Source organism: Microtus pennsylvanicus, chromosome 1 (genome assembly GCF_037038515.1).
Source record: "Microtus pennsylvanicus isolate mMicPen1 chromosome 1, mMicPen1.hap1, whole genome shotgun sequence".
Taxonomy (NCBI): Eukaryota; Metazoa; Chordata; class Mammalia; order Rodentia; family Cricetidae; genus Microtus; species Microtus pennsylvanicus.
This window is the reverse complement of record NC_134579.1, coordinates 83095579-83120272: the sequence shown is the minus strand read 5'-3', so window position 1 is coordinate 83120272 and position 24694 is coordinate 83095579. Positions and strand designations below refer to the sequence as shown.

Here is a 24694-nt window from a genome sequence, read left to right as displayed (position 1 = left end):
AGAAACTAGACTTTAAAATGCTAATTAACCCAATTAAAAAATGGGGCACTGATTTGAACAGAGAATTCTCAACAGAAGAAGTTCAAATGGCCAAAAGACACTTAAGGTCCTGCTCAATTTCCTTAGCAATCAGGGAAATGCAAATCGAAACAACTTTGAGATATCATCTTACACCTGTCAGAATGGCTAAAATAAAAAACTCCAATGATAGCCTTTGCTGGAGAGGCTGTGGAGGAAGGGGTACCCTCATTCATTGCTGGTGGGAATGCAATCTTGTGGAAGTCAGTGTTTCGGTTTCTCAGGAAATTCGGGATCAACCTACCACTGGACCCAGCAATACCACTCTTGGGAATTTACCCAAGAGATGCTCTATCACATGTCAAAAGCATTTGTTCAACTATGTTCATAGCAGTATTATTTGTGATAGCCGGAACCTGGAAACAACCTAGATGCCCTTCAATGGAAGAATGGATGAAGAAAGTATGGAATATATACACACTAGAGTACTACGCTGCGGTAAAAAACAATGACTTCTCGAATTTTGCATGCAAATGGATGGAAATAGAAAACACTATCCTGAGTGAGTTATCCCAGACACAAAAAGATGAACATGGGATGTACTCACTCATAATTGGTTTCTAGCCATAAATAGGGGTCACGGAGTCTACAATAGGCGAACCTAAAGAAGCTGAGTAAGAAGGTGAACCCAAGGAAAAACATATAGTTATCCTCTTGGATAAGGGAAGTAGACAAAATTGCTGGGGAGAAAAGTGGGATCTTGGGGGTGGGGTGGGATGGGGGTAAGGGGAGATAGGGAGAGAAAAGGTAGAAGGGAAGGAGGGGGGACTTGGGGAAACAGGAGGATCGGGATAAAGGAAGGTTGGATAGGGGAGCACGGAACCACAATTCTTTGGTAAGGGACCCACTTTAGGGTGGGCAGGAGAATTGACATTAGAGGGGCTCCTAGGTGCCCAAGTTGAGGTCCCCAGTTAGTTCCTTGGGCAGCTGAGGATAGGGAACCTGAAGTAAGCATCTCTTGTCAGGGCTCGGCAGATGTTTCTGGCAAGGATTTTCTTTTCTTTTTTTTAAATACTTTTTTATTTTATCGAGCTATACAGTTTTCTCTGCTCCTCTCCAAGCTTCTTCCTTCCCCTTCAATCCTCTCCTATGGTCCCCATGCTTCCAATTTATTCAGGAGATCTTGTCTTTTTCTACTTCCCATGTAGATTAGATCCATCTGCGTCTCTCTTAGGGTCCACATTGTTGTCTAGATTCTCTAGGATTGTGAATTGTAGTCTGGGTTTCCTTGCTGTTTATCTAAAAGTCATTCATGAGTAAGTACATATATTTGTCTTTCTGGGCCAGGGTTACCACAATCAATATGATATTTTCTAGATCGATCCATTTGCCTGCAAATTTCAAGATGTCATTATGTTTTTCTGCTGGTAGTACTCCATTGTGTCAATGTACCACATTTTCCTTATCCATTCTTCAGTCAAGGGGCATTTAGGTTTTTCCTAGGTTCTGGCTATGACAAACAATGCTGCTATGAACATAGTTGAGCATATGTCCTTTTGGCATGATTGAGCATCCTTTGGATATATACCCAAATGTGGTATTACTGGGTCTTGAGAAAGGTTGTTTCCTAATTTTCTGAGAAATCACCACACTGACATCCAAAGGGGCTGTACCGGCTTGCATTCCCACCAGCAATGCAGGAATGTTCTTTTTTTCTCCACAACCTCTCCAGCATAAGTTGTCATCAGTGTTTTTGATCTTGGCCATTCTTACAGGTATAAGATGGAATCTCAGAGTTGTTTTGATTTGCATTTCTCTGATGACGAAGGATGTCGACCATTTTCTTAAGTATCCTTCAGCCATTTTAGATTCTTCTGTTGAGAGTTCTCAGTTTAGGTCTATACTCCATTTTTTTTTACTAGATTATTTGTTCTTTTGATGACCCATTTCTTGCGCTTTTTGTTTATTTTGGAGCTTAGACCTCTATCTGATGTGGGGTTAGTGAAGATCTTTTCCCATTCTGTAGGCTGTCGTTTTGTCTTGTTGACCATGTGCTTTGCTTTACAGAAGCTTTTCAGTTTCAGGAGGTCCCATTTAATTAATTGTTTCTCTCAGTGTTTGTGCTCCTGGGGTTATATTTAAGAAGTGGTGTCCTGTGCCAATGCATTCGAGTGTACTACCCATTTTCTCTCCTATGAGGTTCAGTGTGGCTGGCTTTATGTTGAGGTCTTTGATACATATGGACTTGAGTTTTGTGCAGGTTTTGTGGTTATAGATATGGGTCTATTTTCATTCTTATATAAGTTGATATCCAGTTATGCCAGCACCATTTGTTAATTATGCTTTCTTTTTTCCATTTGATATTTTTTGCTTCTTAGTCAAAAATCAGGTGTTTGTAGGTGTGTGAATTAATATCCATGTCTTCGATTCAGGTTTGTTGGTCTGCCTGTCTATTTTTATGCCAACACCAGGCTGTTTTTAGTACTGTAGCTTTGTAGTAGAGTTTGAAGTCAGGGATTGTGATGCCTCCAGAAGTTCTTTTATTGTACAGCATTGTTTTGGATCTCCTGGGTTTTTTGCTTTTCCATATGAAGTTGAGTACTGTTCTTTCGAGGTCTGTGAACAATTTTGCTGGGATTTTGATGGGCATTGTATTGAATCTGTAGATTGCTTTTGGTAAGATTATTATTTTTACTATGTTAATTCTACCTACCCAAGAACAGAGAAGATCTTTCCACTTTATGGTGTCTTCTTCAAGTTCTTTATTCAAAAATTTAAAGTTTTTATCTAACAAGTCTTCCTTAGAGTTATCCCGAGATATTTTATGCTATATGTGGCTATTGTGAATGGTGATGTTTGATTCTCTGATTTCTTTCTCGACCCATTTATCTGTATAAAGCAGGGCTATTGATTTTTTTGAGTTAATCTTGTATCCTGCTACATTACTGAAAATGTTTATGAGTTGTAGAAGTTCATTGGTAGAATTTTAGGGTCACTTATGTAAGGTATCATATTATCAGCAAATAGTGAGTGTTTGACTTCTTTTCCAGTTTGTATCCCCTTGATCTCCTTTTTTTTGGTCTTATTACTCTAGCTAGAACCTCAAGAACTATGTTGGATATATATGGAGAGACTGGAAAACTTTGTCTTTTCCCTGATTTCAGTGGGATTGTTGGGAGTTTCTCTCCATTTAGTTTGATGATGGCTGTTTGCTTGCTGTATATTGCCTTTATTATGTTTAGGTATGTCCTTTGTATTTTTTTTGAAAGCTATTTCAGCATCAAATGAGATGACCGTGTGTTTTTTATTTTTCAGTTTGTTTATGTAGTGGATTCCATTGACAGATTTTTGTATGTTGAACCATCCCTGCATATCTGGGATGAAGCTGATTTGAATATGGTGGATGATGGGTCTGATGTGTTCTTGGATTCGATTTGCCAGTATTTTATTGAGTATTTTTGCATCAATGTTCATGAGTGAGTTTGGTCTGTAATTCTCTTTCTTAGTATTGTCTTTCTGTGGTTTGCATATCAGGGTAATTGTAGCCTCATAAAAAGAACTTTGCAATGTTCCTTCTGTTTCTATGGTGTGGAGTTATTTGTGGCATATTGGTAATATTTCTTTGAAGATCTTGTAGAATTCTGAGCTGAAACCATCTAGTCATGAACCTTTTTTGGTTAGGAGACTTTTGATGACCATTTTTAAATTTCTTTAGCAGTTATAGGTCTGTTTAATTTGCTTATCTGGTCTTGGTTTAATTTTGGTAAGTGATTATTTATCCAGTAAGTTGTCCACTTCCTTTAAGTTTTCTAATTTTGTGGAATACAGGTTTTTGAAATATGACCTAATGATTCTCTGGATTTCCTCCATGTCTGTTGTTATGTCCCTCCTTTCATTTCTGATTTTGATAATTTGGATATTTTCTCTCTGGCTTGTGGTTAGTTTGGATAAAGGTTTGTCTGTTTTGTTTATTTTTCTAGAAGAATCAACTCTTTTTTTATTTTACTTTTTTTTATTGAAAAAAAAAATTTCCACCTCCTCCCAGCCTCCCATTCCTCCCCCCCTCTTCCCACTCCTCTCCCCCTCCCCCTCCCCCCACTCCTCTCCCCCTCCCTCTCCAGTCTGAAGAGCAGTCAGGGTTCCATGCCCTGTGGAAAGTCCAAGGTCCGCCCCCCTGCATCCATGTCTAGGAAGGTGAACATCCAAACTGGCTAGGCTCCCACAAAGCATTGTGCCATTGTCCTTGGCTTCGCATCCGCCCTTATTGTTCATCACATTCAGAGAGTCCGATTTTATCCCATGCTTTTTCAGTCACAGTTCAGCTGGTCTTGGTGAGCTCCCAATAGATCAGCCCCACTGTCTCCGTGGGTGGGTGCACCCCTTGTAGTCCTGACTTCTTTGCTCATGTTCTCCCTCCTTCTGCTCCTCATTGGGACATCGGGAGCTCAGTACTGTGCTCCAGTGTGGGTCTCTGTCTCTATCTCCTTCCATCGCCAGATGAAGGTTCTATGGTGATATGCAAGATATTCATCAGTATGGCTATAGGATAGGGTCGTTTCAGGTTCCCTACCCTCAGCTGCCCCAGGAACTAACTGGGGACCTCACCTTGGCCACCTCGGAGCCCCTCTAGGTCCACGTCTCTTGCCAACCCTAAGATGGCTCCCTTAATTAAGATATGTGCTTCTCTGCTCCATTATCCAACCGTACTTTATCCCAATCATCCCGTTTCCACAAGTTCCCCCATCCTCCCGTTCTCACTTTTCTCTCCCCTTCTCCCCTTACCCTCCTCCCACCCCACCTCTAAGATCTCAATTTTTTCCCCGGCAATCTTGTCTACTTCCTATAACCAGGAGGATAGCTATATGTTTTTCTTTTGGTTCACCTTCTTATTTAGCTTCTTTAGGATATCAAATTATAGACTCACTGACCTTTATTTATGGCTAGAACCCAATTATGAGTGAGTACATCCCATGTTCATCTTTTTGGATCTGGGTTACCTCACTCAGGATAGTATTTTCTATTTCCATCCATTTGCATGCAAAATTCGAGAAGTCATTGTTTTTTACCACAGCGTAGTACTCTAATGTGTAGATATTCCACACTTTCTTCATCCATTCTTCCATTGAAGGACATCTAGGTTGTTTCTAGGTTCTGGCTATTACAAATAATACTGCTATGAACATAGTTGAACAAATGCCCTTGTCATATGATCGGACATCTCTTGGGTATATTCCCAAGAGTGGCATTGCTAGGTCCAGGGGTAGGTTGTATCCCAAATTTCCTGAGAAACCGCCAAAATGCTTTCCAAAGTGGTTGCACAAGTTTGCAATCCCACCAGCAATGGATGAGGATACCCCTTCCTCGACAACCTCTCCAGCAAAGGCTATCATTGGTGTTTTTGGTTTTAGACAATCTGACAGGTGTAAGATGATATCTCAAAAATTGTTTTGATTTGCATTTCCCTGATCGCTAAGGAGGTTGAGCATGACCTTAAGTGTCTTTTAGCCATTTGAACTTCTTCTGTTGAGAATTCTCTGTTCAAATCAGTGCCCCATTTTTTAATTGGGTTAATTAGCATTTTAAAGTCTAGTTTCTTGAGTTCTCTATATATTTTGGAGATCAGACCTTTGTCTATTGCGGGGTTGGTGAAGATCTTCTCCCAGTCAGTAGGTTGCCTTTGTGTCTTAGTGAAAGTGTCCTTTGCTTCTCAGTTTTAGTAGGTCCCATTTATTCAATGTTGCCCTTAATGTCTGTGCTTCTGGGGTTATACCTAGGAAGCGATCGCCTGTGCTCATATGTTGTAGGGTACTTCCCACTTTCTCTTCTATCAGGTTCAGTGTGTTCAGATTGATATTGAGGTCTTTGATCCATTTGGACTTGAGTTTTGTGCATGGTGATAGATATGGGTCTATTTTCATTGTTTTACAGGTTGACATCCAGTTGTGCCCCCACCATTTGTTGAAGATGCTTTCTTCCTTCCATTGTATACTTTTAGCTCCTTTATCGAAAATGAGGTGTTTATAGGGTTTTGGGTTAAAATCCAGGTCTTCTATACGATTACATTGGTCGTCTTCTCTGTTTTTATGCCAATACCACACTGTTTTCATTACTGTGGCTCTGTAATAGAGTTGAAGTCAGGGATGGTAATGCCTCCAGAAGTTCCTTTATTATATAAGATTGTTTTGGCTATCCTGGGGTTTTTGTTTTTCCATATAAAGTTGAGTATTGTCATCTCAAGATCTGTGAAGAATTTTGATGGGACCTTAATGGGGATTGCATTGAATCTATAAATTGCCTTTGGTAGAATTGCCATTTTTACTATGTTGATCCTCCCAATCCAAGAGCAAGGGAGAGCCTTCCATTTTCTGGTATCCTCTTCAATTTCTTTCTTCAATGCCTTAAAGTTCTTGTTAAATAGATCTTTCACTTCCTTGGTTAGAGTTACCCCAAGATATTTTATGCTGTTTGTGGCTATCGTGAAAGGTGATGCTTGTCTGATTTCCTTCTCTGCTTTCATATCTTTTGTGTATAGGAGGGCGACTGATTTTTTGGAGTTGATCTTGTATCCTACCACATTACTAAAGGTTTTATTAGCTGTAGGAATTCTTTGGTGGAGTTTTTTGTGGTCGCTTATGTACACTATCATATCATCTGCAAATAATGAAAGTTTAACCTCTTCCTTCCCAATTCGAATAACCTTATGTTGTCTTATTGCTATTGCTAGAACTTCAAGCACTATATTGAAGAGGTATGGAGAGAGTGGACAGCCTTGCCATGTTCCTGATTTTAGTGGGATGGCTTTGCATTTCTATCTGTTTAGGTTGACGTTAGCTGTCGGTTTGCTGTAAATAGCTTTTATTGTATTTAGGTATGACCCTTGTATCCCTAATCTCTCCAATACTTTTATCATAAAGGGATGTTGAATTTTGTCAAAAGCTTTTTCAGCATCTAATGAAATGATCATATGGGTTTTTTCTTTCAATTTATTTATATGATGGATTACATTGATAGATTTTCGTATGTTGAACCAGCCCTGCATCTCTGGGATGAAGCCTACTTGATCATAATGGATAATTTTTCTAAAGTGTTCTTGTATACGTTTTGCCAGTATTTTGTTGAGGAATTTTGCGTTGATGTTCATGGGTGAGATTGGCCTGTAATTCTCTTTCTTGGTTGAGTCTTTGGTATCAGAGTGACTGTGGCTTCATAAAAGAAATTTGGCAATGACTCTTCTGTTTCTATATTGTGAAGTACATTAAGGAGTATAAGGATTAGGTCTTCAAGGAAGTTCTGGTAGAATTCCGCATTGAAACCATCTGGTCCTGGGCTTTTATTGGTAGGGAGGTTTTTGATAAAAGCTTCTAATTCTTCGCGACTAACAGGTCTATTTAGATTGTTCGCCTGTTCCTGGTTTAACTTTGGTATATGGTATTTATCTAAAAAAGTGTCCATTTCTTTTACATTTTCCAGTTTTGTGGCATACAGGCTTTTGTAGTAAGATCTGATGATTCTTTGAATTTCCTCTGTGTCTGTGGTTATGTCCCCCTTTTCATTTCTGATCTTATTAATTTGCATATTCTCTCCTTGCCGTTTGATTAGTTTGGATAGGGGTTTGTCAATCTTGTTGATTTTCTCCAGGAACCAGCTTTTTGTTTCATTGATTCTTTGGATTGTTTTCTGTGTTTCTATTTTGTTGATTTCCGCCCTCAGTTTGATTATTTCCAGTCTTCTACTCCTCCTAGGTGAGTCTGCTTCTTTTTTTTCTAGAGCTTTCAGGTGGGCTGTTAAGTCTCCAATGTGTGCTTTCTCTGTTTTCTTTAGGTTGGCACTTAGTGCTATGAACTTTCCTCTTAGGACTGCATTCATAGTGTCCCATAAGTTTGAGTATGTTGTTTCTTTATTTTCATTGAATTCCAGGAAGACTTTAATTTCTTTATTTCTGCCTTGATCCAGGTGTGGTTCAGTAGTTGACTGTTCAGTTTCCAAGAGTTTGTAGGCTTCCTGGGGGTAGCATTGTTGTTGAATTCTAACTTTCATCCATGGTGATGTGATAAGACGCAGGAGGTTACGAATATTTTTTTTGTAACTGGAAGTTTGCTTTGTTACCGAGTATGTGGTCAATTTTCGAGAAGGTTCCATGAGCTGCAGAGAAGAAGGTATATTCTTTCCTATTTGGGTGGAACGTTCTATAGATGTCTGTTAAGTCCATTTGCTTCATTACCTCCATTAATTCTCTTATTTCTCTGTTAGGTTTCTGTCTGATTGACCTGTCCATTGGTGAGAGAGGAGTGTTGAAGTCTCCTACTATTAGTGTGTGCGGTTTGATGGCAGCCTTGAGTTTTAGTAATGTTTCTTTTACTTACGTGGGTGCTTTTATAAGAGGGGCATAGATATTCAGGATTGAGACTTCATCCTGATGAATTGTTCCTGTTATGAGTATAAAATGTCCCTCTCCATCTTTTCTGATAGATTTAAGTTTGAAGTCAACTTTGTTAGAAATTAGTATGGCCTCACCTGCTTGTTTCTTGGGTCCATTTGCTTGATAAGCCTTTTCCTAGCCCTTTATTCTGAGTAGGTGCCTGTCTTTGTGGTTGAGGTGTGTTTCTTGTAAACAGCAGAATGTTGGATCCTGTTTTCGTATCCAGTCTCTTAGCCTGTGCCTTTTTATAGGTGAGTTGAGTCCATTGACATTAAGTGATATTAATGACCAGTGGTTCTTAACTCCGGTCACATTTTTAGTCATAGAGTTTGTGTGTTTCCCTTCTTTGATACGTGTTGGTGAAGGGTCTCTAGATGTTTGTGTTATTGTGGTCATTGTTGGACTCCTTGGTTTGTGATTTTCCTTCTATTACTTTCTGTAAGGCTGGATTTGTGGCTACGTATTGTTTAAATTTGTTTTTATCCTGGAAAATGTTATTTTCTCCATTTATAGTGAACGAAAGCTTGGCTGGGTATAGTAGTCTGAGCTTGCATCCATGTTCTCTTAGTTTCTGCAGTACATCTATCCAGGACCTTCTGGCTTTCATGGTTTCCGTAGAGAAGTCAGCTGTAAGTCTGATAGGTTTACCTTTATATGTAACTTGACTGTTTTCCTTTGCAGATCTTAATATTCTTTCTTTATTCTGTATGTTTTGTGTTGTGATTATTATACGGCTTTAAGTATGCTTCTTGAACCTTCAAAGGAATATCTTTCTTTAGGTTGGGAAAGTTTTCTTCTAAATTGTATTAAATATGTTTTCTGGACCATTGAGCTGTACTTCTTCTCCTTCTTCTGTCCCAATTATTCTTAGGTTTGGTCTTTTTATTGTTTCCCAGATTTCCTGAATGTTTTGTGATGAGAATTTGTTGGTTTTGCTGTTTTCTTTGATCAGTGTGTTTATTTTCTCTATGGTATCTTCAGTGTCTGACATTCTTTCTTCTATCTCTTGTAATCTGTTGGTAGTACTTGTCTCTGTAGTTCCTGTTCATTTACCCAGATTTTCCATCTCCATCCTTCCTTCTGTTTGTGTTTTCTTCATTACTTCCATTTCAATCTTCAAGTCTGAACCGCTTCCCTTACCTGTTTGATTGCTTTTTCTTGTTTCTCTTGGTTTTCTTGGGTATCTTTGAGTGATTTATTCATTTCCTCTACCTTTTTGTTTGTAATCTCTAATTGTTTATGGCAGTTTTTCACTTCCTGTTTAAGGTCTTCTATTATTTTCATATAGTTAACTTTTGAGTCGATTTCTTCTAATTCTTCTGGAGTAGGATGTACAATTCTTATTTCGGGATCCCTGGATTCTGATGATGTCATGTTGCCTTTCAGGTTGTTGGAGGAATTCTTGCATTGGCGCCTTCCCATCTCTTCCTTCAAATGAAGCCAGGAGAGGCCTGGTGTCTTGGTCCAGTCTTTGCTGTGACTGACTCTCTGGGTGTATGTCTTCAGTGTAGAAGCAGGAACAGTTCCCGTCCAGATGGAACTCCTCAGCACCAAAACAAGGACGCCTGGTAGTCCAATGATCCGGGGACAAAAGGAAGAACAGAACGGGGCAGGCAGGGCGGTATCCAGAAGAGCACAGGACACCCTGCCGCACAAGCTGAAGGTGCACGTGCTCCCTTTCCGGGGGTTCTTGATGCCTGCCCCGTAGGTAGGCGCTCACCGCTCTGGGTGGGTAGCCTTAGTCTACAAGCATAAAACTGTTCCTGAGCAAAGAATCTTGCAGAAAACCCAGATTTGGGGAGGGGGTGTGTGTAAGAAAGACAGCCCTGCAGAAGGAGCTGAAGGAGGGGTGTTGTGCTCTCTTCCGGGACAATCCGCCCCTGGATAGCACACACTCACCCGTCCAGATGGGACTCCTCAGCACCTAAACAGGGCCGCCTGGTAGCCCAATGATCTGGGGACAAAAGGATGAACGGAGCAGGCAGGGCGGTATCCAGAAGAGCTCAGGAGACCCTGGCGCACAAGCTGGAGGTGCGCGTGCTCCCTTTCCAGGGATCCTTGAGGCCTGCCCTGTAGGTAGGCACTCACTGCTCTGGGTTGGTAGCCTTAGTGTAGGAGCAGAAAACTGTTCCTGAGCAAAGGACCTTGCAAAAAACCCAGACTTGGGGGAGGGAGGGGTCGTGTGTAAGCCCAACTCTTTGTTTTATTGATTGTTGTATTGTTTTCTTTGTTTTTATTTTGTTTATTTTTGCTCTTAATTTGATTATTTCTTGCATTCTAGTTCTCTTAGGTCAGTTTGCTTCTTTTTCTTCTAAAGTTTTCAAATGTTCTTTCAATTCACTAGTGCCCAAACCTGCAGAGGTCTCTGGTTCCTGCCCACTACATTGGAGGTCCCAGATTCATACCCCGACCCTCAGAGTTCCTGGCTCAGGACCAGTTTCTGGGAGGTCCCATATTCACACCTGGACCTGCAGGTGTTTTGGTTCAGGTTTACTCCATCGAAGATACAGACTTACTCCCAGTCCTGCAGAGGTCACTGATTCCTGCCTATCTCCTCATAGGTCCCAGACTCATTTCCTGAACCCGTAGAGGTCTCTGGCTCTGGCACACTCCCTCAGCATTTGCTCTGGTTGTTCTGCTGTACCTGCTCCTGTGGAGTTCACTGTCTCAGGTCTGCTCTGGCCTAGGTTGCTGGCTCCGTCCTGCTCCTGTAGAGTTCGCCATCCCAGTTCCACACTCTAGCCCAGGTTGCTGACTCAGTCCTGTGCTTATGAAGTTAGCTGTCTCAGGTCTCCCTGGCAAGGATTTTTAGTACTGATCAGATATGCACCCCTCCCCAACACTGGCTGCCTATGACTTAAGAAATAGAGTGTGTGTGTGTGTGTGTGTGTGTGTGTGTGTGTGTGTGTGTGTGTAGTATGCATAGATCAGTTCATCAGATGAAACAGACATTCACGGTGTCGTCAAAGTGAAAATCCACAAAAGTAATTTGCTGCAGAACATGCATACTTTAAGTTGATACATGGCCGTCATCTCACACCAGTTGTCTAAAAGGGATTGCAGAGACAAATTTTTGAGCGGGAGGAGTAAAACAGGTGTGCATGAGATTTCCTCTTTCTATGTTATTATTTGCCGTGGAACGTGAATATATTTTTCCTTTATTTCTGTGTTAACATGGAAGACTGTTCATGTAGTTAGTGGTGATTGGTTATACATGAGAAAAAGAAGATAGCCAGTAAGAAAATGTTGAGCAGATTCTTGTTTCATTCACAGACTCCATCTAAAAAAAATTGAAATCAGCACCGTTGCCAGTAACTACCACCTGGAAGTTAATCCTAGGTAAACCGCTACTAAATATTTTTAGAAAAGTAGTAGGAATTACATTTTTAGCAAAAACAAAAAAAAAATAGTTTCCACTCCTTGTCCTCTAGCTTAGAGTTATTTTTTTTCCAATCTTTTCTAAAGTGCCTTTCAGCTGTTTTATGATTCTATAACACTAGTTTATCCACTTGTGGGGTTTGGGCTCTAATATCTTGATACATGGCTTCTTCACATTCCTTTATGTTTCTACATATTTGGCATCTCTTTCTTTCTTTCTTTTTTTAATTAATTTATTTATTTATTAAAGATTTCTGTCTCTTCCCCGCCACCGCCTCCCATTTCCCTCCCCCTCCCCCAATTAAGTCTCCCCCCAGCCCGAAAAGCAATCAGGGTTCCCTGTCCTGTGGGAAGTCCAAGGAACCCCCACCTCCATCCAGGTCTAGTAAGTTGTGCATCCAACCTGCCTAGGCTCCCACAAAGCCAGTGCGTGCAGTAGGATCAGAAACCCATTGCCATTGTTCTTGAGTTCTCAGTAGTCCTCATTGTCCGCTATGTTCAGAGAGTCCGGTTTTATCCCAGGCTTTTCCAGACCCAGGCCAGCTGGCCTTGGTGAGTTCCCAATAGAACATCCCCATTGTCTCAGTGTGTGGGTGCACCCCTCGCGGTCCTGAGTTCCATGCTCGTGCTCTCTCTCCTTCTGCTCCTGATTTGGACCTTGAGATTTCAGTCCTGTGCTCCAATTTGGGTCTCTATCTCTGTCTCCTTTCATCGCTTGCTGAAGGTTAATATTCAGGAGGATGCCTATTTGTTTTTCTTTGGGTTCTCCTTATTTAGCTTCTCTAGGATCACTAATTATAAGCTCAATGTCCTTGGTTTATGGCTAGAAACCAAATATGAGTGAGTACATCCCATGTTCCTCTTCTTAGGTCTGGCTTACCTCACTCAGGATAGTGTTTTCTATTTCCATCCATTTGTATCCACTCCTTGTCCTCTAGCTTAGAGTTATTTTTTTAAATATTGCTGTACGTTTGGAAGCTTGGTCCACAGAGCAGATTAAAGTAAAGCTGGTTGCTTGACCCACAGCCTGTGCTGTCACTGAAGTCTGCTCGCTCTGCAGAGCTCACAGTTTGCAGTTCCTTGCATGAGTTCTGTTGAGCTATCCTGACTCTTTCAGTGTTGGTGAGCATAAACAAAGCTGTCTAAAAAGTCAATCCTGTCTGGAATAAGTATCAGATACTGAATGTGGGCCACCATCCTTCCTTGGTATATTTTTTGTTTTGTTGAGTTCCAGGGATGCATCTGCCTCTGTTTCTCCAGCTCTGAGTTTTATGAGCATCTTTTTACATGGTTTCTGGAGCTGAACTCAGGTCTTCATGCTCCAAAGTTAGATTAACATGTTTGTCCATTACATTTATGGTTACGTGAAAAGTAATTATTTTCTTAGAACTATGAATTCAGTGTGATTATTTTCTATTGACCATCTTTAACAAAACATAAAAAAAATAATAGGTTTTTTTTTTAGTGTTTGAAGGCAGGAGGCCAGAGAGGGGTTTTCTATGTTTGGGGCTTAGGTGTTTCTGTGTTTTTTCTTCAGAAAGTCGGGACCCATATTTCCTACCACTCTACATTCTTGTCCTTGTCTCTCCTGTTCTGCTCACTGGGCTCCCACTGCTGGGCTCTGCATGGAGCATCCTCTTAGCAGGAAGTGCCTTTGTTCCAGAACCACCTACTTGCTCCATTCCCACTGTGTCAGGGTCCCATGTTCTCAGCCACAGATTGGGCCCTGTGGGGCCTGCTCCGACTTATGGCTTCTTCATTCTCAGTGGCTGTGATCCTGTGTGTCCTGTGGGCAGTCTGTGGTTTCACATTCTCACAGCTTGGACAAGTGTTGTGGATTCCTCTTTTGACTCCCACTCAGGCATGATGTGTCTTTGTCTTTGTTCTTTTTATGGAAATGGGAATGGAGTTTGACTTTTCACCCCCTGCCTACTCACAGTTCCTGAACCTCTTAAGGCTGACTGGTCCTCGATTGCAGCCAGATGCAATTTTCCTGTATGTCTTCCCAGATTCTCCTGTTGACTGTACTCATTGGCTATGACTCTTGCATCAGAGATTTCCAAAGTATTAACAAATTCTTTGAGTTTATAGCATAGATCAGCACATCCTTGTCTTGTAACTTTGTTATGATAAAAGCTGAGATGAAGTGAGAAGTCCTAATTTAACTTCATTTTGACCAGGGTTTCTTAGTCTTGTTTGATTATAACATTTTAAAAAACATGATTCTGCCTTTGCAGAGGTGAAAATAAAATATCAGCCATCTATTTAGGACGTCACACCTATTAATGAGGACACGGTAGAGGCAGATGGGGACTTAACGCTTGAGTGCCCTCCAGTTCAAGCTGGTTTGTTTCTTTTTGACCCAGTGGTTTTATTGACAGAGGTGGAGAAACTCAGAAAGGATGCTCAGCATGCCTTGCCCAGAACCATGGAAAAGTACATGTCAACCTGCAGGCTGATCTTGTGTTGCAATTCCACATCTAAGGTGATCCCCACGATCTGCCATATCTGCCTGGCAATTTGTGTGCCTGCTCCCAGCATTGATGATGTTAGTCATGTTAAGCTTTCCAGAAATATCTTAGCTCAAATTTTGTTTTCTAAAACAAGGTGAAGCCATTTAAGGGCAGCTGCAGACAGATCCAAAGTTCAGCCATTAGTAGGTGTACAGAGTGATGTGTTTACTGGTAAATACAAATATAAACCATGTTCTCTTGCATCTATCTTTTAACAAATGAGTGTTATGAATTCAGTGCATAAGGACTGATGAAGTATTTAATGTCTTCTACCTAAAGCTGATTTAGTTTGTCATAGGGGAAATGGGAGCATAGGGGACATAGAGAACGTGAGAATCCCTGGTTCCTTTGTGGGAGTCAGTGCACTGTTTTCCCTTTCGTCTTAATAGCTGTCAATAACATGTACTAGTTTCCCAGTAGACAGCGCTCACTCATAATAGACAGTGAAGACTGTGTACAGCAGCAGCACATGGCGTCCTGTAGGAGGCAGCAGCACTGTGAAAGGCTCCACAGCGATGCGGACAGATGTTAGACATTGGCTCATGTGCTTTCCTCCTTGTTGATTTGTCTTCCAGATTTGCAGTGTGTTATCCAGTGTCTGCAAGAAGGAGGGTCTGGCTCTTCCTTCGAAGCTGGCTCACAGGCTGGCAGAGAAGTCCTGCAGGAACCTCAGGAAAGCCTTACTGATGTGTGAAGCTTGCAGAGTGCAGCAGTAAGTGGGGCCATCACAAAGGGAGCATCTGGAACATGACGATGTGTGGTTAATGTATTTTCTCTTGTGTCATAGATCCCCTTTTACTGAAGACCAAGAAATCCTCGAGACAGACTGGGATATCCTCAAGAGATACTGGGTGTATCTGAGGGAGACTGCAAATGCTATCGTCAGTCAGCAGACTCCACAGAGGTAACAGCATGAGGGATGCGCACGACATTTACAATAATTCCTGCGCTTTAGTATGGGAGGTCCTTCTGTCTATATGTTGCTTTTATTGGTTAATGAATTAAGAAATTGGCTTGGCCTGATGGGGCAGAGGAGAACTAGGTGGGGAGAACTAAATGGAATGCTGGGAGAAAGAAGGGCAGAGGAGAACTAGGTGGGGAGAACTAAATGGAATGCTGGGAGAAAGAAGGGCAGAGGAGAAGTAGGTGGGGAGAGCTGAATGGAATGCTGGGAGAAAGAAGGGCAGAGGAGAAGTAGGTGGGGAGAACTAAATGGAATGCTGGGAGAAAGAAGGGCAGATTGGAGAGAAGCCATGTAGCCTCTGGAGCCAGAGGGAACTTTTCCCGGTGAGTCACAGCCTCGAGACGATACGCAGATTAGTAGAAATGGGTTAAATTAATATTTGAGAGTTAGCTAGTAAGAAGCTAGAGCTAATGGGCCCAGCAGTGATTTGATTAATGCATCTTTTGTGTGATTATTTCGGGGCTAAGTGGCAGGGAACTAACTAGCGGCCTCCTGGCAACAGAGCCTCATTTGAAAGGGGAAAAAATTGCATGCAAGACCTGAAATATAGTGAACCTAAGTAGTTAGTGCGTATAGTTTATGCTTTTCTTCAATGTTAGTATGTAAAATTGAACTTTATTCATCTCTTTTTCCCTCAAAGAAGGTAGCTTAGTTTTATTGCACAGCATAAAGTGCCTAGTGTGCTCAGGCTGAAAGAACAGTTGTCATTGTTGTAATTGCTTTGTAATTGATGCGGAATGTGCTAGAAAGACCCTGAGCTTCCAGCTTGAGAGCTAACTTACCCAAATGTTTCTCTCTTGGAGATACTGTTTGTTGTCCTACCAAGGGCACTTGTGCTTTGGTGCAGAGATCAAAGAGATTGTACGATATGGGTCCAGAACTGCAAGACACTGCTCATGCCCAAGGACAGGATCTGTGGTGAGAAATACGAAGTACTTAGAAAGCATCGTTGTGCCACACTCCAAAGTTGTTTCCTTTCACGTCTGTGGGTTTCTAACTCAGTAGTGGACAGGACTGAAATGTCTCAGCCACTAGTTGTTTCTTTTATGGCAGCTTAACTAAGACAGGCTCCATCGCTCTGAATAAACATGACAGTTTTGAGGTCCCCTGCTGTTGCAGTGTGGCATTTCCTCAGCCTCACTGAAGCGCAGCCTCATCCTTGCCCGTCACAGCTGAGAAGCAAGCCGCCTTGAGCCCTAGAGGGAGTAGATCATTTTTAGGGTGCAGAATAGACTTGAGTGCAGCCATGAGAGCCCGGGCGTCCGTGGCTTAGATGAACACAGCGGTGAGAGGAGTGTGTGTTTCTAGGTAGCTATCTGATGAGTTAGGTTTCGGGAGATTCTTCTGTCAGTTAGTGCAGGTGGTTAGCGAGACCTTGTGCTGCTGCTATGCTGAACTCTGTGTGTGACAGAGAGAGGAGTTTGAACCTGTGCTGTTAAGAGAGAACTTCTAAATCCCTGTCTGGATTCACCTGCAGTGGAGCATCTGCAGTAGCTTATTCAGAACCCTGGACAGTTGTTTTTTTCTCGGTAATGCATTGTAGAAAGACAAAGACAGTTGTTTTCTGAGTTTAGGGAATATCGTTATTTATTCTTGTTCTGACATGCAGTATGTGCATTTCCGTCCCACCCTCCTGAAAATGCCATGAGGGGAGCCTGAGTTAGGGACTCGGGTTTGCACTCGTATTGGCTTATCCTGGTTGTGGTTATCTCTGCCTGTCCCTTCGGTGAAGGTCAGCTTGTGTCCCTGCTGTAGTTTATAGACTAGGTTCATACTTCATGCTGACATTACCTCATCTCTTGTGTGATTGACTGGAGACAGGCCAGTCTTTTCACAGCCTCTCTGTAGATACTTTAAGCATAAAATTCTAAGCTGCATAAAAAGAGTACTTGATTCATTAGTAGAGTGAGTGTATTTAGTTTCTGGTGTGAACGAGCTCTAGTTCAACATTTCAAGTTCTTAATTTCTTTTTTTTCTTCTTAATTTTTATTATTCTGCTTATTTTTGTGTGTGTGTGTCCATGTTTGTGTTTACGCGCGTGTACTTGCTCATAAGCGCACACAGCCATAAATGTGTCTCTGTAGAGATCAGAGGACGGCTTCCAGGAATCATTTTGGCCCTTCACCATGGGTTCTTGGCAATCAGACTCAGGTTATTAGATTTGTAATACAAGCAGATTACCTCTCAAACCATCTCTTAGGCCCCTGAAGTCTTGCTTTCTCTTCAGTACTATTGTGAGTGATACAATGAGGAGCCCTTATTATAAATAGCTACTGTTAAAATGAATGGAAAAAAACTTACAAAAACTGAACAGGTCCTTGGCCTTGGTGGATTATCCTAGGAAGCTGAGGCAGAAAGAGTGCTACCAGTTCAAAGCTGGCATGAGCTACATGAGGCCCAGGCGAGTTGGGCTACAGAATGAGACTGTTTGTGAAGACACTGAAGTGGGTGTACTGGGGCTGTCTCTCATTGGTACAGCACAAGTCAGGCAGCTTCTGTCTCCAGCTGGGTGATAAATCAAGTACGAAACTCCACCTGTACCAGCTGGGTCATTAAAATTGTTCCTTTTTTTGTATCACAAAATGGCAATTTCTTTTTTTCTTTTTTTCTTTTTTTTTTTTTTTAGGCTCCTTGAAGTCCGCGGGAGGCTCTATGAGCTTCTCACTCACTGTATTCCTCCTGAGATGATAATGAAGGTAAGTGGCCCTCTTTGACATCTTGAACATTCCTAGCTATAACCTGACACCAGTCCTGTGATCACAGCGCTTTTGTAATGCTAAGGTACATCATCATCAGTTTTAGCATTTCAGTAATTCTACAGATGTATTCTTCCTGTGTGCCAGGCACCCTTAGGGGACCACATAAGACGGGAGGGAAGACCTCAGTTGTGATGCTGTGTTCATGGGAGTGACACGGGAGACAAGTGAAGAATATTTCATAATGCTTTGAGTCTTTAAAGAAAGGAAGGTGAAATAATAATAATAAAGAGCCGAGTTATGCACAGCCATGGTCGGCTGCTCAGGGAAAGGTTTTTTTCCAGCTGACACTCAGCGCTAAGGATGGAACTGTATAAGTGGATGGGAAACCGGTGTTCCAGGGAAGACGTGGTGTACGTGGAGAAATGAGGCCGAGGATGTAGGTCCAGTCTAGACTTTGTAGGATCACTCTGCTCGCCGCTTAGCTAAATTTACTGATTTCAGGTATTAGGGAATTTGCAGTTTGATTCTATTGAAATTGCACAGTAATGTGAACAAACTCACATGATACAGAATACAAGGTCGTCCTCGCTATATAGGTGTTATTAATGCTTTGAATAGACTTGTTCCTTTCATCTAGTAACAAGTGCTGTGTGCATGTGTGTGTATGTGTGTGCGTGTGTGTGTGTTTAGTAGTGTGTAATCTGTTCACTGTACTGAGTCTCATTCAACAGCATAGGCTAAATGGCCCTGTCAGTTTTTTGAAGATGGCCTTTATTGGTGCAACTTTGAATTGTTATTAATGTAATGAATACGGCAGTAACTCTCTTGGTTCTTAGGTCTTTGTACCCTTGTGCAAATGCACACAGCTGCTCTCAACTTATGAGGGTTTTTTCTTTTTTTTTTCTGATAAACCCATAATAAGTTGAACATGTCATTGAAATGACGTAGCCAGTTCTGGTAGCCACTTGGATGAGGTAGAAGGATCTCTTGAGCACATCAGCCTAGGCCATAGTGAGACCTTGTCTGAAAGAACAGAATAGCATTTAGTGCATCTTACTTACCCATCAGACAGCTCAGGTCAGTGATAATGTGCTGTAGATATGGACTGTCACCATCAGGATCATGTGACTGGTGTGATTCCCTACATGGTGCCACGGTCTCAAGAGAATGTTATACTGCATATTTCTAGCCTGGAAAAAGATCAAAATCTAAGATACAATTTACTTTTTTAACCATTTATTTTAGTTTTTGAGATTATAATATAATTGGCCCTTTTCTCTTTCCTCACTCCAATCCATTCCCTTTAAAATTCATGGCTACTTTTTCATTAATTATTTACAAATACACACACACACATTTCTGTCTGTGCACATGTGTATTCCTAAATACATAGGTACAGTTTGCTCAGTCTGTCAAATGTCGGTTATACCGAGATACATTTTCTTCTGCATCTTTCTTCCACATCATCAATAAAGCAAAGAAAGCAAACCAAAACAAAAATCGATCCTTTAATTCAGACTGTTGCAAGGGACTTTCTGTGTTTGGAATTTTGAAAGCCTTGATTAAGTGCCAGGTTTTATTGTATACATGGTGTTTTTGGCTTTGTTGAAAACTGCTGATTCGTACAAAAAAGTAACAGATATATACATATATATATATATATACATATATACATACATGTAAGTATATATGCCTACATACAGACATAAAAACGACATTAAAGCTTTACCTTTATGAGGGAGAGGCATAAGCATGTTTGGCTATTTTCCCCCCAGACTGCTTTTTAAGTCTCCCTTCCTCCTGTAGGGCCTGCTCTCAGAGCTCTTACACAACTGCGACGGGCAGCTGAAAGGGGAGGTGGCGCAGATGGCAGCCTATTATGAGCACCGACTGCAGCTGGGCAGCAAAGCCATTTATCACTTGGAGGCGTTTGTGGCCAAGTTTATGGCCCTTTATAAGAAGTTCATGGAGGATGGACTGGAAGGCATGGTTTTCTGATGGAGCCAGTGGCTCCTCCAAGTGCCTCAGAAGTTGTGTTTATGCAGATTTGCTCTGGGACTGTGGGTACAATAAACTTCTTTCTTTACTAAATTGTTATTGTGGGTTTTTTTAAAAATGAATACTCTCTGAGCTATTAATCATTTTTATTCATTATTTTTATATGTAAGGGTGTTTTGCCTGCTTGAGTATGTTTGCTTGTGTACCATGTTCATAGTTGCTGCCAGAAGAGATTGCTGGAGCTCCTGGGACTGGAGTTACAGATGTATAGGCGCTGAGTATTGAACGTGGTCCTCTGGAAGAACAAGTGGCTTTTGGCCGCTAAGCCATTTCTCCAGCCGCTGAACTATAAAAGACTTGCAAAGCCTCAATGATCTTTCCCTTAGTGTTGTGGCGTTCTGGGAGAAAGCTGATCCTGTTTTTTTATTTTGTTTTGTTTTTGTTTTTTAAAGGGTATAAATACAGAGGGTGGACACGGAAATGTCCAGATTCCTGTTACGTTTTACAAGGAAATACTCAGAGATTGTTGTACTGAATTCAATAAGCCCTGGCCTTTTTTTGTTTGGGAGCTTTTTGATGACAGCTTCTATTTCCTTGCAGTTTATAGGTCTATTTAAATTGCTCACGTGGTCTTGATTTAATTTTGGTATATGGTATCCATCTAGAAAATTGTCCATTTCCTTTATATTTTCCAATTTTGTGGAGTACAGGTTTTTGTAGTATGACCTAATGATTCTCTTGAGATTTCTGTTCGTGCTTATGACATAGTTTAATGCCAGTGGCTTTTCTTTGTTCTTGTTTGCTTGTTTCTTTGTTTTGGTGTTTAGCTTTTCAGTTCTAGGAATGTTCTAGATTTTTTTTCATACTATGGTAGTAGGAATGTTCTAGAATTTCTGTTTGATATTTAGCTGGTAATGGTATTTCCCTAATCTTTCCACTGTTTTTTTTAAATGTTAGTAGTCTCCTATCTATTGAAGGCATTTAGTTTTACAATGTCTCATTTGTCACTACATCGTCTTAAATACTTTGCTCCAAGGATTCTCTTCAAAACCTCCTCTTTTTGCCTACTATGAAGTATTTGTTTAATCCGTCTTTATAAGAGAACACTGTAACAACCAACCTCACTTCCCTTGGATTTTCCACATAATAACCTGTTGTGTCCTAAGCTAATGCACAGGTGAAACCTTAAATTATTTTCTTCCACAATAAATGCTAAATACAATATAGAGATTGAATCTTGGTAAACAATGGTGTTTGTAGCACTGTCTGTTATTGGTATCAAGTGGGGTCAAGTAGAGTCAGTGACTAATCCTTGTGAAATCATTTTAAAGATTTCTGCACAGTATCCCTCAGCCCTTCCTCTTGTGATGCTCCTTGTGCTGTTCAATGAGAGAAAGAGAATAAAGCCCTTGCCATGGACAGATACACAATGAGCCACTACAACACATTATTAAGACAGCCTACAAAAGGCATAGATTCAGACTCACACATAGGACAGGATAAAAATGGATGACACCTGATGAGTGAATCAGACCGTTTAAATCTGGAGATGCTCCTGGTCAGATGACACAAAGAAGACATGATTTACTGATTTCTCTCCATAGTGCACTGTTGAAAGGAGCTGCGGGGCTGTGTTTTTGCCACCCAGCTCCTGACTACCTGGCTAGCTTATGACCCAAAATAATGACACACAAACTGTATTCATATAAACACTGCTTGGCCCATTTCTATTAATGTATGTAGCACCACGAGGTGCACTTACCAGGAAGATTCTAGCCTATGTCCATCCTGGGTTTGAGCTTCATGACGTCTGCCCTGGAGAGCAGTGGCATGGCGTCTGTCTGAGGCATCTTACCTCACTTCCTCTTCCTCCCAGCATTCTGTTCTGTTTTCTCTACCCACCTATGTTCTAACCTATCAGGGCCAAGCAGTTTCTTTATTAATTAACAAATGATTCTCCTCCATCAGTGCACCTATGCATTATAGGTGACAGTGAGTATATTAATAATGTGTTTAAACTTATTATTTTGTTTTCCTGTGTGAGAAATGCTAAAGGAACTAAATATTTATAATATATCTTTATGGAAGAGTGCTTGGAAAGAAAGTGTAAGTCAGAAATTGGGGGTGAATTTTATGTAATCTTCTCATGGATGTTGCAACACACATACACAGACACACACACATACACAGATATATTGTAAAAACGTGTTTTCATGCAATTTTGAAAAATAAATAAAAGAAACTACTGGTAACAGTTAACCTCTTACATGATACTGCCCTGAATTGCTCACTAGCGGACAGATATAATTAAAAAACACCTGTATCTTTCAAGCTTGTACAGATACTGTGTAAACCATTTACAAACACTTTAGAAATACATTCTTAGGTTCTTGCGCTCCTTCTTTACCCATCCCCACAACTTTCATACAGAGCACTTATGTTTCAGTATAAGGATGGTTCCTAAAAGTAGAATCATCACGTAAATTATGGTAAGCACAGTATCTACTTTTTATGCATGTCAGTGTATATGAGTCCATAAGAATGTGTCATAGCATACTGGGATAACTAGCTTCATGGTTAATGAACACTGTCTAGTGCTGATACATTTTGAACTCTAATGCTTCCATTAAAATAATCCAAAAATAGGTATAGTTCTCTAAAACTTTCCATATTGAATGACCGCATTTTGACTCGAAATCGCTTTCAATTGTGCTTCATCCCATTCCACAGCTTCCATCTAAGTAGCAACTCCATCTTTGTGAACCTGGCCAGTGAAAAGAAAGTGAAGTTCATGATTAGCTTTATTAGAATTCTGATCTACATTTGAGTTCAGCTTTCCTTACCACATTTTTGATTTGCCTTGGTTGAGCACAACAAATGTAACTTCACTGCTGAGCAGACCACTTGAACTCAGCAAGGGAGAAACTCATTTTAATCTCTCTTGTTTTCATGAGTATCTGTGGAACCAAGCCAGGAGCGAATACTCTCTTAATTTCTGTGTTTCTGTAGATGGTGAGTGTGCGTGTAGCAGGTGAATGGTGTCTGTTGATAATTTTAAAGCAAGTTCCTCAAGAAAGAATCCAGGAGCTACAAGGGCACATCATTTTCCCTGAGACAGAAGAGAGGGCTGATTCTACAGTAAGTATGTCTCTGCTCAGAGACTATGCTCAATTTCTTCTGCAAAGGTTATATATTTATGTTGCACATCTTTACTTCTCTGTTTCTTATAGTCTAGTCTATGGAGTTTATTTTGACTGACATTTGCTTGCTTGTACTTCTTATGAGAGTTATTAATTTATATTGTTCACACAGTGTGTATTTACCTCCATTTTGTTCTTGCCTGCTCATTTTTTTGGACATATACCCTCAGTTAACTGATGATATTCATCACTGGAAATTCCATTGTGACATAAGAATGTTGTAACTTACTGATGCCCATTTCCTCTATAGACTAGCTCATATCCTCGATTAAGACAGTAAATGCAAATTTATGGCAAGGCTTACATCTGAGGGCTCTGTTTGTTACTGACTTAGAAAAATGCATATTAAATCACTCAAAATGAATTGTTTAGCATAACTCTTTCAGTTATGTAGAATTAGAAATGTCATATTCTTTTTTTTCTTTCTTTTTTTTGCTCCTTTAACCTTTTTTTTATTGATAAAAAAAAGTTTCTGCCTCCTCCGAGCCTCCCATTTCTCTCCCCCTCCCCCCACCCTCCTCCCCTTCCCCCACTCCTTTCCCCCTCCCTCTCCAGTCCAAAGAGCAGTCAGGGTTCCCTGCCCTGTGGTAAGTCCAAGGTCCTCCCCCCCTCTGTCCATATCTAGGAAGGTGAACATCCAAACAGGCTAGGCTCCCACAAAGCCAGAACATTGAGTAGGATAAAAACCCCGTGCCATTGTCCTTGGCTTCTCATCAGCCCTCATTGTTCACCATGTTCAGAGAGTCCGGTTTTATCCCATGCTTTTTCAGTCACAGTACAGCTGGACTTGGTGAGCTCCCAATAGATCAGCCCCACTGTCTCAGTGGGTGGGTGCACCTCTCGTGGTCCTGACTTCCTTGCTCATGTTCTCCTTCCTTCTGCTCCTCATTGGGACATTGGGAGCTCAGTCCAGTGCTCCAGTGTGGGTCTCTGTCTCTATCTCCTTCCATCACCAGATGAAGGTTCTATGGTGATATGCAAGATATTCGTCAGTATTGCTATAGGATAGGGTCATTTCAGGTTCCCTATCCTCCGCTGCCCCAGGAACTAACTGGGGACCTCGGCTTGGGCTCCTGGGAGCCACTCTAGGTTCAAGTCTCTTGCCAACACTAAGGTGACTCCCTTAACTAAGGATTGTGCTTCCGTGCTCCCCTATCCAACCTTCCTTTATCCCAATCATCCTTTTCCCCCAAGTTCCCCCCATTCTCCCCTTCTCCCTTTTCTCTCCCCATCTCCCATTACCCCCATCCCAACCCACTCCCAAGATCCCAATTTTCTCCCCGGCAATTTTGTCTACTTTCCATAGCCAAGAGGATAACTATATGTTTTTCTTTTGGTTCACCTTCTTATTTAGCTTCTTTAGGTCCAGCAATTGTAGACTCCGTGACCCTTTTTTATGGCTAGAAACCAATTATGAGTGAATACATCCTATGTTCATCAATTTCTTTCTTCAATGCCTTAAAGTTCTTGTCAAATAGATCTTTCACTTCCTTGGTTAGAGTTAC

At 41.1% G+C, this 24694-nt stretch overlaps 1 protein-coding gene and 1 pseudogene across 1 annotated transcript; both read left to right on the top strand.

The window, feature by feature from the left end:
* LOC142847571 (replication factor C subunit 3-like) overlaps nt 1-22637 on the top strand; it is a 204159-nt pseudogene extending 181522 nt beyond the window's left edge.
* On the top strand, nt 10387-20082 carry LOC142847374 (replication factor C subunit 3-like). Its single transcript, XM_075968095.1, has 6 exons — nt 10387-10468; nt 14182-14363; nt 14904-15040; nt 15116-15232; nt 17919-17988; nt 19798-20082. The coding sequence occupies exons 1-6, from the start codon at nt 10387-10389 to the stop codon at nt 19987-19989; spliced, it is 780 nt and encodes a 259-aa protein (XP_075824210.1). The 3' UTR covers nt 19990-20082.
* Nucleotides 22638-24694: the final 2057 nt, after the last annotated feature.